General features: G+C 41.7%; 1 protein-coding gene across 4 annotated transcripts in view; it reads right to left on the bottom strand.

The window, feature by feature from the left end:
- Positions 1–16143, bottom strand: part of TTC12 (tetratricopeptide repeat domain 12) — a 36875-nt gene extending 20732 nt beyond the window's left edge. For 2 of the 4 annotated variants that reach the window (XM_061593122.1, XM_061593126.1), the window contains exons 1-7: positions 15916–16021; positions 14736–14820; positions 7387–7538; positions 6156–6189; positions 5162–5239; positions 4479–4600; positions 1676–1735 (exon numbers count right to left, since the gene is read on the bottom strand). In XM_061593122.1, coding sequence (XP_061449106.1) covers positions 1676–1735; positions 4479–4600; positions 5162–5239; positions 6156–6189; positions 7387–7538; positions 14736–14796 — 507 coding nt within the window. In that variant the 5' untranslated portion in view covers positions 14797–14820; positions 15916–16021. Of the gene's footprint in view, positions 1–1675; positions 1736–4478; positions 4601–5161; positions 5240–6155; positions 6190–7386; positions 7539–14735; positions 14821–15915; positions 16022–16057 lie in introns of those variants that run through there. The other 2 variants (XM_061593123.1, XM_061593124.1) reach the window with 2 other exon arrangements.
- Positions 16144–17814: the final 1671 nt, after the last annotated feature.

Here is a 17814-nt window from a genome sequence, read left to right as displayed (position 1 = left end):
CCCCACCCCTAGCCTAGACTGACTGTGATTCTCCAGGGTTTCAGGCAGGGGGCATTCTCAGCCCCACCTGGACATGCCAGGGATTGAACTGGGGACCTGCTGCGTGCAAAGCATGTGCTCTGCCCCTGTGCTACAGCCCTGCCCAGGGTCTTAGGAAAGGGCCACATTTGCCAACTGCTGACCACAAAAGGAATGCCACTGGATGCTGAGGAGCACAACGTGTGACATGATTCAAAACAACACAAGCATCGGAGAACCAAACCGTTTTTTAAAAGAATTCCATTCTAGGCATTTGAAAATGTCTCCAGATTGATTGACACTGAAGTGCTGATAATGGCCTGTTATTACGCTTCTTTTCCAAGGCTGGTGACACCCTCCAGCACAAAATGCTGAACCTGTACAAAAGCTCTGGAATTAGAAGGCATCAACGCTTCTCCTGGAGGTACAAGAAGCGAAGCAATATAGACCACTCTCATCTCTAAGGGCATCACGTATCAGGAAATTTAAAGTATTGTTTAGCCACCTTGGCTGAAATTATTTTGAAAGGTGGTCACTGTTTTTAGTGGCAGCTTCCCATCAGACATTTGGGAAGGCAGCAGTTCTGCTGTGCTGTCGGTGGCCTGCTGTTTAGTGCCCCACCCCCTAAATCAATGGCACTTACAATATTACAAGTGTCAAGGGAAACAATCTTTGAGAAAGCTTTCAAAGCCTCAGTTCCTAAGTGGACATCAGTCTTCCTTCTCATCTCAAAGGCAAATGACTGGGATGGCAATAACAGCTCTGGAAGCCGAAGGAGCCCTTGGATGTAGGCGCTTACAGGATGACAGCCAACAAAGTGCCGTTAATGGGAAGTGCTGTTAATGTGCCTTCTGGCTTTGGGGAGTGTAGAACCCAAAAGATTTTAATCCAGAACTCATAACCAATGCAACACCTTAAATTTGCAGAGCTTTAGAATCTTTCGGATATTTTGAAATCATGTGGTTTTATAGATGAGGGCACATGAACTTATCAGCTGCCCTACTGGATCCGGCCAAAGGTCCCACTTGTCCAGCCTTATTTTTGCACGGTGACCATATGGATGCCTCTGGGAAGACCACAAGCAGACATGAGAGCAACAGCACTCCCCCCATTTGTGACTTCCAGCAATTGGGATGGAAGCTAATATAATCATAATGACTAATAGCCACTGACAGCCTAGTCATGAGGGCTATATTAACTCCAGCACTGGAGGCAGAATGCCTCTCAGCATGGACGAAAGAATGACTAACTTGCCTAATGAGTCCATAGCAGAGACAGGACACAGTCAGGCCTCCTAAATCCAAGTGCAGTTCTTTACCTTCTTGGCCATACGGTTATCCGTAGGTGTCGTTACAAAGCAAGAATAGGTGCATGGCAAAAAAGGGCTGTGAAGCACAAAGGGTGGTATTCAACACTAATCCTACTCAGAGTAGACCCACTGAAGTTAATGACCATTGCCAACTTAGGTTCATTAATTTCAATGGCTCTGCTCTGAGTAGGAGTTATGAACACAGCCAGGAGATTTGGAAAAGTTTTAGAGTTTTTTCTTGACCCTCTAGAATGGGTACAACCTTTCTGTGCCATGAAGTATGGCTCATCTAGCTGCCTACTTTCCCTCTTTAATATTGGTCAGTTGAGAAAAGCGGGACACGCTTACCCTTAAAGCCCAGTCACAGTCACTGATGGCTTTTTCATAGTCCTGCAACTTCATATAGGCCTGAAACAAAATGGACCAACAAAGCCATGTAAGTTGAAGTGGTGTTTCTAATCAAAATGCAAGGAATTTCAGTGTTTGAATCTTTTGCACTTGGGTCCCTTGTGGCCTACTCTGGCTTTTATACTGTGTTTATATATATGGATATTGTTCATGTATTTTGCTTTGTAAATTAATTTGATATGTTTTTATGTTGTACCTTGTGTATTCTATTGTAAACTGCTTTAAGATCTTTCAGATAGTAAGCGGTCTATAAATGGAAATATAAATAAATAAAAATAAAATAAAAGGCAGGTCATTTCTGCGAGGCTTTCCTTAACTCAACTCAACTCAACTGTTCTCAGCTAATTAACTAAATTCAATTTTAATGTGATAAAACCTCTCCACTCTCTGGAAAGCCTGCAGAAAGTAATCCTTAAAGGATGCACCTTACTCTCCCAGGCAGACCTGCAAGTCAGCAGTCTTTATGCCACAATCTTCTGATAAATTAAACCAGAGAAAACAGAGAGGAGCCAACAGCCATGATGCACTGTGTACAGAGCTCTTCGTGAAGGGTGGCTCTTGTGAGCTTTTAAAATATGTGCCCAATCTGCCAGTTAGACACCACAGTGGACAACCTGGTGACTAGAATATGTCCCAGGGGTATGAAAGCAACTTGCCCCTAACACACAAAATATATCAGGCCTACCAGCTCCCAGAGGTTGAGTCAGATGGGATCTCTTCTAAAGATGAAGGAGGCCCTCTCACAGACCCCACTACATGCTGGTACCAGGAGGACTTGTTTCCCCCACCAGTGAAGACTCTGGAATACTCTCCCCATCAGAGGATCCAGGAACTGTGATATTTTAATACAGTCACCTACAAGCCACAGATGCACATTGTCTCCAGCCCTGTTTGAGCCTCAGAGGAGCCAGAGAGTTTGGCTCCATTTCTCGGCACCTCTCAGGATGCTGACTGGAGCCATGTAAGATGTCTGGGGTTGTGCCCTCTTTAACAGAGCAGAATGCAGGGTAAGTGGAATGAAATGAGCTTTGCCAAAAAGCAGGGACCACAATATTCTCTCAGTAACTTTCAACCATATTTTCCTCCTAAATATCCTATTAATATTCATTGTTAAGAACAAGGCAAGAAATGAAGCCCATCGCATCCAATTATAAGGAAAGTGAAAAGTCAGGGAAGTGTTGCACAGAGTTGCTGGCAGCTCATTTTGAACATGCTGAGATTCCACAAAGGCTCACCAAGACTATATCTGTTCTTTCATTCCAAGGTGCTGAAGGTTTGCCTACATTTCCAAGGATCACCTGTAACGTTCATTGTAACTGAATGATCTGTGCCCCCAAAATGGTACTAGTTGGAAAAGGGGCAAACGCTTTGGCTAAACCTGCTAGGCTATTACTTTTTCATTTGAGCCTCTCATGCCTCCTACCATCACAACTCCATCCCTCATTGTATCTATAAGAAACAGCACAACATATTACTTCATTTATTTTGTATGTTTACATCCTAACTTTTAAAGAACAGACTCATTGCATAACAACTTACAATTAAAATAATAAAAACCATAAAATCTCACCAATTAATAAAGCAGGGCAGCATAAAACAAAGTAACCAAGTCACTAGTAACAAGCTGAAACATAAAAAGCATTCGGGAACAAAACTGCTTTTAAAGTCCACTTAAAAACAGACAAAAAGGGGGTGTGATGGATATCCCTGGAGAGGGAATTCCAAAGTCTTGGTGCCCTGGTACTAGCCATGAGAGTCTGATTTAATATGGGGGGTGGAGAGGATGGAGGACCAAACAGCAGAGCCCAAAATGAGCACCTTAAAACTTACAAAGGTTCACAAGCAGTCCCTCAGAAAACCAGGTCCCAGTTTGTATGAGCAAACAACACTTATAACTATGCATGTGAATGTGCAACAATGATGTGGGTTGGAAAAATGTCTGTTTCTTAAGTTCATTAGTAGCAATGAAGAGATGCCATTTGGAAATACACTAGTAGGCAAGCATGGCAGTTCCAAAGAGTTTAGGTTTGTTTACTAATACAACTATTTATTCAATACAATGTTGACTAAATGCAAATAAAATAAACAAGCTAAATTAGATCACTCTGTAGGGCGTCAGATTATTTTCTGGTGCAAACTGAAAGTGTTCCTATAGAAATTATCCTCTCTTTTTCTTCTTCATGAAAACTGAAAACACTGACGAACAACTGTGTGATTCTCCGGAGAGAAGTAAGGGGCAGCTCTTGAAGGGCGGGCATTAGGAGTAGGATGATACCCAGCCAAGGCCAGACAGACCTGAGAATCATGCAACACATGAAAAAAAGCAAATGTGTTTTAAACAGAGGAGATCTGGGAGGAGCTGATGCCCCAAATACAAAGGATGGGGAATCAGGGTTACATGATTAGAATTATGTTGCTATGTTTTCCTTCAAAGTTTATATTATTAATATTATTTTCCAGATAAAGCATTGTGCACCAATAAACTGAGAGACTTGTTTCAATTACAATCCTGAGTCTATGGTTGTACTCAAATAATCCTACGCAGAGTAGAGTCATTGAAATTAATGAACCTAAATTAGTCATGTCTATTAACTTAAATGGGTCTCCTTTGAGTAGGACTAGCACTGAATACCACCCCAAGGTCTTTGTCACTGGGATATTCAGTCTCAGATTAGATCACCCAACTAACTACCTGCATGGAAAAGAAAGTGGGCATCAGTCGCTGTTCTTGCCACGCACTGACCTGTGCTCTGTTGGTGTACAGCACTTGCATATCCTTCTGCTTCCTGAGTCCATCAGTGTACCTCTGAATGGCCAGTGCATAGTCGCCTTTGCTGAAAGCATCATTCCCTTTCTCTTTCAGGGCTGTGGGAATGATAACCGCACACACGAAAAAAAAATCATTCTTAGGTTAGAGTTAAGTACCCATTCAAAAGCGTATGGAGAGGGGGTGAGGGACTGAACTGACATACTGATTCACAATGACCAGCTTGGGACTCGACTTGCAAGATTCTCATCCTGTTAAAACTATCACCAACTGCCTCAGTTATTGCTGAGTTGTAATAAACTGACATCACAGAATATCTGACCGCTGTAACCTATATTTGACGATACATGATCAGTCAAACAATCAATTATTCTTTGAACAGTAAAATGCTTTTAGTGCTATTCATATGGTCAAAACAGGTGGGCTCCTCCTTCCACAGCCTAAAGCATGACGCAGTCATTTTACATAATGGTTTTATTGTTCGTACAGTCTGTATCTTTTGTATTTTATCTCACTGTACCTGCTTCGATAGCTTTGCCTGTGAAGCGGTTTACAAAGTACCCTTCTCATCACTCAGGTTCAATGCAGGAGACTCCTTCCGGTTTCTTCCTAGACAGCTCCCGCCCCCTTGCCCTGCAGTTTCAAAGCCAAACCATTACCATTTGCTAAAGCTTCATTTTGCTTCCTTTTCCTTGTTCGGTCTTCGGCATCCTTCTCCAAAGCGACCATGAAACTCTCTAAAAGACAACAGAGCAGAGAGGCACGTTCAATCAAAAGAAAAGTGTTCGATTATTTTGGAAAAGTGGGGAGGAGGGGTAAAGTAAAAGTGGAGAGCAGTCATTTCCAAGATGTGAAATGGAAATCTAAACAGGCCATTTCATTAATGTGACATCAAATCAAAATGGGGGTAACAAGCTTCAATTTAAAAAGAGATCCATAATGCTGAGAGTGATTTTAATCCCTGCCTTTGAAAGAACCTACATTTCTAGGAGACCGGGTCTTTTTAATTTCTGGATGAGGAAGTGATTAAATGATGCTGAAAAGCACCTTCTCACACATGGATGATGCAAGCCACCTGGGCTTGTTGTATAGATGACTTAAAACCAGTTCTGACTTTGAAACTGGGAAGGAAAACTGGATCTAATTGGTAAGGATTTCACTGAATGACAAGAGATAACTTGCCCTCCAGTCCATCAACTAGATACAGGGAGCTCTGAACCATGGAGCCCATCAAGGCACAAAGGGCTGCTCCAGAGAACGTGTCAGCACTTCCCACTGCTAGTCCCATACAGTTAGTCAGGGGGCTCTGACAAGGTGCAGCATATTTTCCTTTCTCACAGAGGGGTGTACAGGATCTACCATGGCTACATGGAGTTGGTGGAGCAGTCAATCTGTAGGTTGGCAGCAGACCGGCAGACAATCTGGGAACAAAATCTGTTCCTTTCATTCAAGGCATCCCCACAAATGAAAACAACAGAGGAGTCTCTTGCGATATGACCTTCTTATACTTCAAGAACCATCTATATATGGACAACTGTAGAATCTGTGCTAGAGGTTGCTTATGTTTACATCACTTGTCCAGCCTCCATATCCTAGAGATTCCTGTAGTATTGCAATTCAAAATACATAGGACCAATCTATTGAGCCACTTACCTGGATTTATCATTTCCTTCTGTTTAGGCAACTCCTAAAAGAGGTGGATCGAAACAAAAAGTCAGCTGCATGTTCTGAGGGTATGCTGTAACATACTGTTCAGCTTTATGTTTTTTTAACGGCATCTGCTGCATGAAAAATGAGGCTCATTTTTCAAAGCCACTTAAAACACCATAATAGCCTATACCTCAAAAAGAAGAACAGCACTTCCAACAACTGTCAAAATTAATTCTGCAGAAGCATTAAAAGCCACAGGAAGGAACAAAACCAAACACAACCCCCCTCCCGCCCAATAATTCAGAGCTGAGGAAACTAAAATCAATTTGGAAAAGGATTTTGGAGACACTTCAATTGGGCAAATTGCAGTTATGGATTGACACTTTAAAACAGCAAAAATGGCATGCCGTTGTACATTTCATAATGAAAGTCCTTCTTAAAGAAAACTTGTTTGCAGTGATAAAAAATATTTTTGAGGGGTCAATCTCAAGAAGATCTTCTATCATTGCAGAAAGAAACAGTGTGAGTTGCGTAATTGGAACCAGTCTAATACAGCCATGCCTGATTGAGGAAGTTAGCCTGCTCATCAGCAGACATGCGGCAGAATGCAGTGGAACAAGATGGAAGAAGTCCCAGAATGGTAGAATGGTCTGTACTTCTTTGGACTACATATTAGGAAACCCCATTTTCAAAAGCTCCTCCATGTCATAAAAAAAAGGAGGGCAGAAAACCAAAACAACAGGGAGAAGAGTGGACTAGAACCTTCCTCCCTGGTATGCTAATTTTCTACTTGCGTTCTTTTTTAATGGGGGGTGTTAAATGGCATCCCTTAATTGCAATCAGAACTGGCATTGTCCACTCTACTTCCTCGTGGCTCTTCCACCTAACTGCTGCCAATGTAGATGCAGCCTCTGTCAGTATTTGAATAGCAGGAAAAGACTATTAAAAAGGATCTTATTTTTCATAATATTGACACACACTGTTTTCAAATAATAGTGACATGTTTTACAATGTTATGGGCGTTTAAAACATGCTGGAAAATGATATAGCAATTATCGGCATACAGCAAAACCTTAACCAGTTCTTCCACACAGGACAAGAAAGAAACTAACAAGCGGCAAAAGTGGCAGCCTGTAAACAAAAGCTTCACCTGGATTGATATATAATAGCTAAAAGATAAGGTCTGTAATTGTTCAAAGCTCCCAGAATCATCAGGGGGAAAGTGCAGCTTTACCGAGGCTCGTGTATTGATGAGGGTTCTGTCCACTGTGGGCTTGCACTGATCTTCATCTTTGACAGCAGTGGAGCTGAATCTTTTCTCTGCGTCTGCAATGGCCTTCTCCTGGATAGAAGGGTCTGTAGAATTCAAGCCTTGAATCAAGTTGGCTGAAAACAGAAGGAAAAATAAACAGTAAGTGTGAAACAGAAAAGGCATAAAACAAATCAGGAGTTATATCCTGCCCTAATATGTTTTGGAAATTTATATTCCATTCCTCCAGCACACCATTCTTAGGCTGATTAACAGGTAAAAGACAAATAATAAAACAACAAACAAATCAGTAAGAGGAACAAGATAATACAATGTACAAGAGCACTAAAAAAACCAACAAGATAAAAGCTAAGCCAATTAGAATGTTAAAATCCTCAGAGAATAAAAAGGTCTTCGCTGGGCATGGGAACAGCACCAAGGTAGGCAGCTGGTGAGCCTCCCTGGGGAGAGTTTTCCAGAGGTGTTCCCAATTGACATCAGCCTGATATAAAAAAGCTGGCTCCCCCAGAAAAGGACTTCCAAGGAAGATATTTGTGTATGTGCAGATTTGTGCGGTAGGAAGCACTTTTTCACAAGTTGGGCCAGCCCATGCAAAGAGACTGGGCTGGTTTGGACATAATGCTAAACCACAGTTTAGCTTTAAGAGAATGAGCCAAGGCAACCTTCAGAGTCACAAGCTTTCCCCTACCCTCTTCTCTTCTGCTGCAGCTGTGAGAGGCTTTCCCACCCATTTTAGATCATTTTAGCTTGTCATGTTTCCCAAAATGGGATTAAACTGAACCATGGTTAGTGGAAACAAATTAAATTCAAACCATGGTTTATGAAGCTGGCTTCTTTTTATTAATCATAGTTAAGATTAATCACAATTTACCACTCAGATGACAAGCTAAATGTAAATGTACTGCCTTCAAGTCGATTCTGACTTATGGTGACCCTACGAATAGGGTTTTCATGAGGCTGAGAGGCAGTGACTGGCCCAAGGTCACCCAGTGCGCTTCATGGCTGTGTGGGGATTCGAACCCTGGTCTCCTAGGTTGTAGTCCAACACCTTAACCACTATACCACACTGATGACATGCTAAACTGCAATTAATCTAGAACATAAATTCAGTGATAGAACACTTGCTTTGCATGCAAAAGGCTCCAGGTTTAATCCCTGGCATCTGCAGGTAGGGCTGGGAAGACTCCTGTCTGAAACCCTAGAGAACCTCTGCCAGTCAGTGCCAACACACCTAAGCTAAATGGACAATGGCCTGAGTATAAGGTAGCTTTCTACGCTCCTATTTCCTTTTTGTGGCTATACCAGAGGAAGAGTGTTTGTAAGCCCAAGGCTCACCTAGACTCATTCTGGGGATGCTAACTTATGGTTTAGTGTTGCATCCAAAACCAGCCAACGTGTTTGATATGGACAATAATCATAACATGTAATAAAACCAAAAATACAGTTTTAAAAGATAAACTGCTCCAGATCTCTGTGGGTGCTCCAAAACACAATAGAATTCCCTATTTATGCAGGCTAACCCATTCTTTTCAAGGGAGGTACCAAGTCTATGCATTCTTTTGTAGCTCTTGCAGGCAATGATGAGCGTGCTGGTTTCCTGCACCCATTAGAAACTGATGTGTAAGAGTGAAACAGGAGTAATTTCTTTGTAGTAAGAAACACAGCTCTCTCATTTCTTAGCAGATATGAGTATTGTATATGACATTCCTACATCTATGATCCAAAGGGACCAGGTAGATTGAGGGAATTCAAAATGTCAACCCAGAGATACTTTTATGTGACCATCAAGTTCTGGCTAGAATCCTACAAATCTGTCAATTTATGAAAACAAAAGTTCCTAGCCCTCATGGCTGCAAAGATATATTTGAAATTGGAATAGCAAAAAGAAGACAAACAAAAATGGTAATACTGAAAATAATTTTTAAAACCCTTAGAAATATTTGGTTCTACATGATTTCTTTTTAACTTTCAAGAACTCAGAATTCAGGTGAAACTAATCCATCGGTTGTAATATTTGAGACATAATTATGTTAACTGGATACATCTGAAATATGCAATCTGGTTGCTGCCCTCTGGCTCAAAACAACATTTTATTTATTTATTTATTACTTGAATTTATATCCCACTTTTCCATATAAATATGCTCAAAGTGGCTTACAACAGCACAAAAATGCAAATCACTACATCAATAGCAATCATTTCGAAAACAACAATTGTTTCAAATCATTTCAAGACATAACAATCCAACAATAACTCCAACTGATTACCTAAACATTATCACGTTTAAAGTCATCATAAAACAGGCTATCAATCAATTAAAACATATCATATTTTGATGTGGACCTCAATGCCGGACAAATTGCCCAGCTCAGATTTAACTGGGGGGCTTTGCCAGAACATGGCAAGATGCACAGTATCCCAAAAGATACAAAAAGGGATTATTATTTTTTGCAAGGCAGTGAAAATAGGCCAAGATTTAACTCCTAAGTCAGCATTTTATCTTCACAGAACAGATTGGCTGTTCTGGACGCCGACTCTCATTGAAGTTCTGGCTTTGTTCGTACGAAAATGGATGACCCAAGCAATAACTGAAATTTCTCCAAGTAGTGAATTAGAAAGTCATTTCAAGCTGATGCGAGGTATGAAGGGGGAAAGGCTAGATGAGCTGGGGATACTGCACAAAGCAAAGTCAAAACAAACAATAACAATCATCTTTCCATCATTCCATCTTCCCAGCTGACCCATCCAACCCCCACCTCTACCTTGCAAGTAAAGCAGACGGCACAGGAAATGAAAAGCACACTGCACGGCGGAACCACAGAACCACAAACAAAAGAATACAAACTCTTTTTCTGTACAATACAGAGATGGCCCTGTTGGCTGCAATGATCTTTCTCTTTTGTCTTTTGCTACTTTGCTTTGCCTCCCCATCATTTCAGAACACAGCTGATATCCCAATTCCCAAACACATTCTATGGAAATCAGGGAATAATTCAACATCTCCAGCTCAGTCCAAAGTTTCACACACATTTCAATCTGCACACAAAGATCAATATCACTGAGCTGATTCTGACATGCAAGTAACTGGGAAAGCTGCTTAGCCCCTGTGTGCACAACATAATTGTGCTGGATTGGGAAGTAGATGCAACTGTACATATCTTCACAGAGCTCATACATAATTGTTCCTGGGCAACTATTAATTTTAGCTGCTTATTGTTCTATTTCAGTACTTGGCAGCAGGATGGGAAATCCGAATTTCCTCTATCATGTGCTAGCTAGGAATGTTTTTTCTATACTTCCACAATTGCTAGAGATGAGAGTGCTTCTGAACATGCACACGAGGGATGAAATATTTTATGTAGCTATTTTCATCTCTACAGACTTGCTCAGTCTCACAAGGAGAGGAGGGTGTTAGGAACTTCAAAGTAGATATTCCTGTATCATTGGATTAGACCTCTGACCCAGCTAGAACAGATTTTAGAGACTAAACCAAAGAAGTCCTCCCAGATGTATCATATTGTGTTTAGTATTAATGATCAACCAGGTTACATCACAAAATGGAATAGGAGTTTTCACACATCAACATCAATGGAATAGTGGAAATGTATGTAGAACCAGACATGATACACACACAACAGCTACATCTTTAAATGAAAACTGTCAAGATGATGGGACAATAGTATAGGGCTCTGGGGGAAAATATTAAAGATGCACAATGCTTAATCTAACAACTGCTGGAAATGTGAAAAAAGAGAGATGTTTTTACCAAATTGGTGTCAATGTAAAAAAAAAGACTCTCGGAGCAATAAACTAAATTATATCTGGATCCTAAGGCAGCCTTCCCCAACCTGCTGCCCTCAAGGGGTTTTGGCCTACAACTCCCGTCAGCCCCAACCAAGCACAGCCTTATGATGCTGGGGTTGATGGGAGTTGTGGTCCAAAATATTTGGCGGACACCAGGTTGGGAAAAGCTTTCCTAAGGCATTCTTGCAAATACAGTACAAAGGATAAAGAGTCTCTCCTCTTTTATATGATTGTGGCAATGAGAACTGTTTACGCAAAGTATTGGGGCACAAAGCGGATGCCTACACTTAGAGAATGGTACACCCAATTATTGAATATGGCAACTTTAATTTGTGCTACTTGAGCTAACAAAGGAACGTCTGTACAAAATTTGAACCAGACTGGAAATGGTTCAAACAATTTTGGAATGGTAAACTTGGCAATTCCTTTCTACTTTATATGGGGATTCCCTAAAAGGTTTATTTGTATCTAAACAAAGCCACCCAATGAACCATCCATGTTAAGCAATATGAGACTGTAAATGTTTTTCAATCTGACGCTTGGAATGGAAAGTTCAGGGAAGAATGAGAGAATCAATACATACTAGTGGGGTATGTAAACGGTAGAACTGTTTAGTGTTTCCTTGGTTTATCCTTGTAAGGTATTTAGTAATTGTTTGATTTATGAAGTGATGGCATAACTGCTGCATTTATATACTGTATTTATCATCTCCCTCATGTTGTTTTAAATGCTAAAACAATTAAGAAGAGAGGGGGAGTTGGAGCAGATACTTAATTAGATTACAGATGTATCACTCCAGTAAGGCTTCGAATTATTCTAAAATTATTCTACCATGAAGGGAAAACAAAGAATGGAAAGGAAAAAAGCTCCTTTTGGAAATATAAACCTGTGTTAAATAGCAGTTTCTTGAGGAGAACAAGAAGAAAAAAGAAACAGAACAGGACTGTCTTTATATCACAAAGCTGGAGATTAAATTTGAAAGTGCGCTAGGTACAATCAATCAAAGGCTAGTCAAAGTGGATAGCATTACAGCAGCTGTGGCGGGATATAAAACCCTCCAAAGGATCTCATTTTTATAATACTGGCACACACTGTTTTCAAATGAGGATTGGCGTATTTTGCAATACAGTCAACCTTCTTGAGGGAACTGATTTAAATTTCAACTGCAGCCCCTTTCATCAGGTGGGTCTGTGGGGGAAGGTGAGTTCTTTATTGTCTTACTACAACTGCTTGTCCTCAACTACTGTTTGCAATTCACACTACTAAGACTCCATGTTCTTTTGCTGGATTCCAAGCTCAGGATTATCTACTTCAAAAAGGTTTTGAGATTGTGTAAATAAATTAACATTTACAAAGAGTTTTCAAAATTCTCAGATGATATAAGCTGTCAAGCTGCCTAGGCTTATCATCATCATAAAAAAATATCTCACAACACAAGATTACCAACTGGAAAGCTTTCAAATTATTGATTGTCATGAGAGCATTTGCTAGCATCAATTTCTAAGGCAATTTTTGCAACCCAGAAAACAAGTAAATCAAAGGATTACTGACAGCAGAACTTGTCAGATATAGCTGTAATACTGTATTGTGATCAAATATTTGTATCTCTGCACACTCTTACTAGAAAAACTGATTTTATTTAAAATATTTCTATCCCACCCTTCTACCCTGTAATAGGGCACCCAGGGCAGCTTACAAAAATAAAATCAAACACGTACCTAATAAAATTGTAAACAGTAAAATCACGAAAACATTAAAATAAATGAAAATACATAAAATACAATTAAAATACATAAAATACTATACATATACATACACACACACACACACACATATACATATATATATATAGGGAGTGGTACTAAAGGGGTCTACAAGGGTAAAATTTAATGTAGAAGGCATAAAGTAAGTGTCAGGCTCTACCTTCAGTCCCTCCCAAAGGCTCTCTGGAACAAAATCGTTTTCAGAAGTCTCCGGAAAACCATCAGGGAGGGAGCAGAGCGGACTTCTTGGGGAAGGGTGTTCCAAAGTTTGGGGGCCACAGCTGAAAAGCCTGTCAATCTAACATCTTTCACTCCAGGCACACAGAGGAGACCAGAGGCAGATGATCTTAAATCCCGGGCAGGTACATATGGGCATAAAGTTGTTCTAATAAATTATTGACTCCAGTTCTTTCTCTATCAGGGTGCTTTCAAGGCATCTTTCCTACATTACTTAATTCTTTTAGGAAGGAGCTCAAGAGAAGCTTTAACATAACATCCAAGTGGTAAGTTTAAAGCCTGGAAAGTCCTAAACATCAAGAAATGTATACCTAGTACCTAGGCTCTCTGTTAGCACCTAGGCATCTGTTACATACCTATTAAACACTACACAGAAATAAACCTAAATACAGTATTTTACAATTTTTGTTAAGAACATAAGAAGAGCCTGCTGGATCAGGCCAGTGGCCCATCTAGTCCAGCATCCTGTTCTCACAGTGGCCAACCAGGTGCCTGGGGGATTATTTTTAAATCTATGCAAGATGGAGATTAAAGTGCTCTCCAGTGGCCAGCATCTTCATCACAGGTGACTAATTTCAAAGGGACCACCCATGTTAGCCGTTAAGATGTCACAGAACTCTGCTTTAATTTGATTTCAGATTTATAGTGAGTACTAAAGCTTATGCCACAAGAAGTCAGTACAATGTAGAAGATAAATTATTGAGCTTTAAAAGTGACCACAGCTGAATGCTAGAAAACATGTTTTGCATGCAGAACATCCCAGGTTCCATCTCTGGCACCTCCAGTTTAAAGGATCAGGTAGTGAGGAAGCCTTCTTCCTGAGGCCCTGGAGAGTCAGAGCAGGCAATACTGTGCTCAATGGACAGATAGTCCAACCTGGTACAAGTCAGCTTCCTATTTTCCTATAATGAGATCCAGCTTCAAATCCCCAAAGAACTGCAAATCTCTATACAACGCATTGTACAAGGCATATTCTCTTGCCATCACCTGTCTCAGGCGTAGAACACATGTTGGTCACTTAGGCTTGTTTCGCAGAAAGAAATCTAAAGCAATGGCTTTTGTAGAACAATCTTTGTGTAGGCATTAAAATATCATTTAAAGCAATAATTTTGACAAATCTTTCTGCTGCAGCCATATTGGTTAGGTATGTTTACAGTGAACCCAAGAAAATTTGGCCCAGCAGTAATTTCAGCCCCTCCAGCGTCAGAGGGGGGCACTTCTTTGGAAAGGAAGTACTCAGAGCTCCCTTTACTGAGAGAGAGCCAGTGTGGCGTAGTGGTTAAGGTATTGGACTGTGACCTGGGAGACCATGGTTTGAATCCCCACACAGCCATGAAACTCACTGGGTGACCTTGGGCCAGTCACTGCCTCTCAGCATCATGAAAACCCTATTCATAGGGTCATCATAAGTTGGAATCGAAGGCAGTACATTAATTGCACCAAAGGATGCTCTGGGCTGGCTGGAACATGCTCAGCTCAACTGTTCAAACACACTTATGGACCACTTACTAACTTCATCCACATCCCTAAGGAACTTCTGCAAACCCTGTTCTTCCTGCTGATTAGACATCTTGACCTCAAATACTGAGAAAACCTGCATGAAAGGAAGAAAGGGAGGAATTATAAAACATCTCAAGGAATTTTGCAGTGTCTGAAGCTTGCCACCTTGTGGTTAACAGCTTTGTTAGAAACTGCTCTCCACTAATAGTAGTTAATGGGATGCTAACAAAACAGATTTACTACCATGGCTTTTGCTGAGAAAATCGCTGGATCCTGCAGTTCTGAAAGGGGACCAGGACTCGCTTACAGAATCTTCAGTACTACAATCTCACAAAACTATGTATGTCTCATTGGTGCAAACCTGCTACGTCCTGACGAAAAGCGCTCATGAAGTCATAAAGGGGTGGATGGAAGGCAAGAGGAGCTGGAGGGGAAAAGCTTCCAAGGACATCTGATAGGCTTTCCCATATGGACGAATGGTCACTGCCATGAGTGCCTATTTTGTTTTGTTTTTTAATGTATCAGCTGTTTTTGTGTGGTTTTTAACGTTTTTATTGTACGTCACCTTCAGATGTTTGTGTGGAAAGCAATTAATAAAATAATAATAATAATAATAATAATAATAATAATAATATAATAATAATCCAAGAATGGAGGGTGCATCTTGCAATTTTTTTTTGGGGGGGAGGATGCTTCTTACAGGGCAACATCACTAGATGGGAAGGAGTGGGGTAAGTTTTCTAGGCCCTTGCCTTTCTCTTAAATTTAATTTTAGATTTATTTATTTATTACATTTATATACCGCCCCATAGCTGAAGCTCTCTGGGCGGTTTATAGCAATTAAAAACAATAAAAATGCAGGCTGGTGAGGTCCTTCCCCCCCCCAGCCCCAGCCCCAGCCCTCTTTTCTTATTTTTGCTTTTACTGGCTTCCTGGCAGGCAGAAATACAACAGGGGCAGCTTTTGCCCACACCTCGGCTAGGGTGGTGGGTGTTTCAGCTGCACCAGTTGGATTCTACCCACACACCCCAGTGCACCTCTTTGTATAAACATACACACATTTTGGGTATAAATGTCGAAATTGATAATAGAGTGGAGGCTTTTGCTCTCTTGTGGGTTTTGGGGGGCGAGGAGAGATCGTGCAAGGAGTGCCCTCTTCTTACCGCCACCCACTTTCCCTGCAACCCACCTGTGAATTGCAATAGATCTGAGGATGGAGGGGTGAGGTGCGCGCTTGCCAATGTTGGGGGGGGGGGGCGCTGAGAGGACGGGGTTGGAGGGGATCAGCGATTAAGGGGGGTGCTGGATGAAGCGGTGCTAGCAGCGCATACCGGGGACGTAGGGCAGAGCTGGGCCTTGACGCGAGGCGCGTCCCTCTTTTCTTACAGGCCGCACCGCGTCCCGGCGGTCTCCTTGGCAACCGGGTGTCCAAGATGGCGGCCCATTGGTCAGCCGCGCGAGTGGAGGGGCGTGGCTATGCAAAAGACCCAGGGGACGGAGGGGGGAGATGGTAAGTCTCCACTTCTTCGTTGGAGGCGGGAAAACGCGGCGGGTTCTCGCAGTGCATTGTGGGGAGAGTGGTCTCAGCGCCCGTTTTGTTTGGTTTTTTTCCTCGGCGCTGTTGCTGGCATATGCATAGTTTGAACACAATTTACACATCCTCGACAGAGAGACTGGCGTTCTCATGTAAACTGCGATTAAGACTAGCGGACACCTCCTCCCAGCCCCTCCCCAAAATAAAAGTACAAAATCCGAGAATGTTTCACAAGCATTAATGGAAAACACACCAAAGCATGCAAAAGTGGCGTGCAAAAAAGAGAAAAATGTATCTCAAAGATGCCAAAACGAAGGAAGGAAGGAAGGGCTCTTTATTTGCACAATATGCCCAACGTGTGTCGGCCAAAAATGGCTTTTCTACAAAAGAGAATAACACGACAATTACTAAGCAGACAAGCATCGATGGCCAAGCAATGCCTCTTTAAGGGTCTGTAGTAGCCCCTGACAGCAACACCCCGATCCATCCTGTAATGGCCCCATCCTGTCGGATATGCTTTAGTCTGGATTCCTTCACTGAGCAGGGGTTAGACTTGATGGCCTTATAGGCTCCTTCCAACTGTACTACTACACGATTCTATCTGCACCATACGTTTAAAGGAGGATTGTGCCACTTTAAACTGCCATGGCTTAGTGTCCTGGGAACTGCAGTTTTGTTAACTCAGGCTAAATCAGACTTCTAAGCATTTTAATGTGTGCAGCTAGTGTTTTATTCTTCTCTATTTAGTTGTTTTTCACTGTCTTGTCTGCTGGTGTTTTTAAGACTTCAGATGGTATCTAGCTAAGCCATACTCAGAATAAACCCACGGAAATCAATAGACTTCAGTAACTGTCTCTATTGATTCCAGCGGGTCTTCTCGGAATACAACTAATGTTGGATATCACCTTTGTTTTTTTGTTACTTATTTTCTAATGGGGTTGGGATCTTCCAGCTTGCAGGCCACTCTCTTTGCCCCTCACCAGCCTTGCCCCACACTGAGTGCTTGGTTGGAACATTTCCTTGAACTGTGACTGATAAAGCGTTTTGCTTAAACTTGGAAGCTGGGGTGAGCATAAAGCCCCTCAGTTTTTACACCGCCATAATGGAGTCTACTGTGCAAAGGTAAAGTCCCAATTATTGCTCCACCCACTTTTGTCTCTGGCCCCGCCCACCCCATAAGGTTGCCCACAAAGGAACGCAGCCCTTGTGCTGAAACAGGTACCCCACTGCAGTTTTATGGCGTGGCCTTCCCCGTTATCAGTACAGGTGAAAGGTGGGCTATAGATCTTTTAAATAATAAACAGACACACAAATAAATCGCTGCTGGGATGCACCCACACTTGCGAGATCTTGAGAGTTTATGATGATTCATTTCTCCTCTGTTGCCGTTAGCTGCGGGCTGACTGTGATGTCACAAAAGTATATGGCCCCGGAGTGGATATAAAGGTGAGACATTTTCTCTTCCCCAGCAGAACACAGCAGGAGGCAATGGCTGCAGCATTCAGCATTGCCCAGTCTTCTTCCACTTGGAGGAGGCCAGTTGGCAAATGGAAA

Source organism: Rhineura floridana, chromosome 12 (assembly GCF_030035675.1).
Source record: "Rhineura floridana isolate rRhiFlo1 chromosome 12, rRhiFlo1.hap2, whole genome shotgun sequence".
Classification (NCBI taxonomy): Eukaryota; Metazoa; Chordata; class Lepidosauria; order Squamata; family Rhineuridae; genus Rhineura; species Rhineura floridana.
The sequence above is the reverse complement of the archived record's forward strand: the minus strand, read 5'-3'. Positions and strand labels throughout refer to the sequence as shown.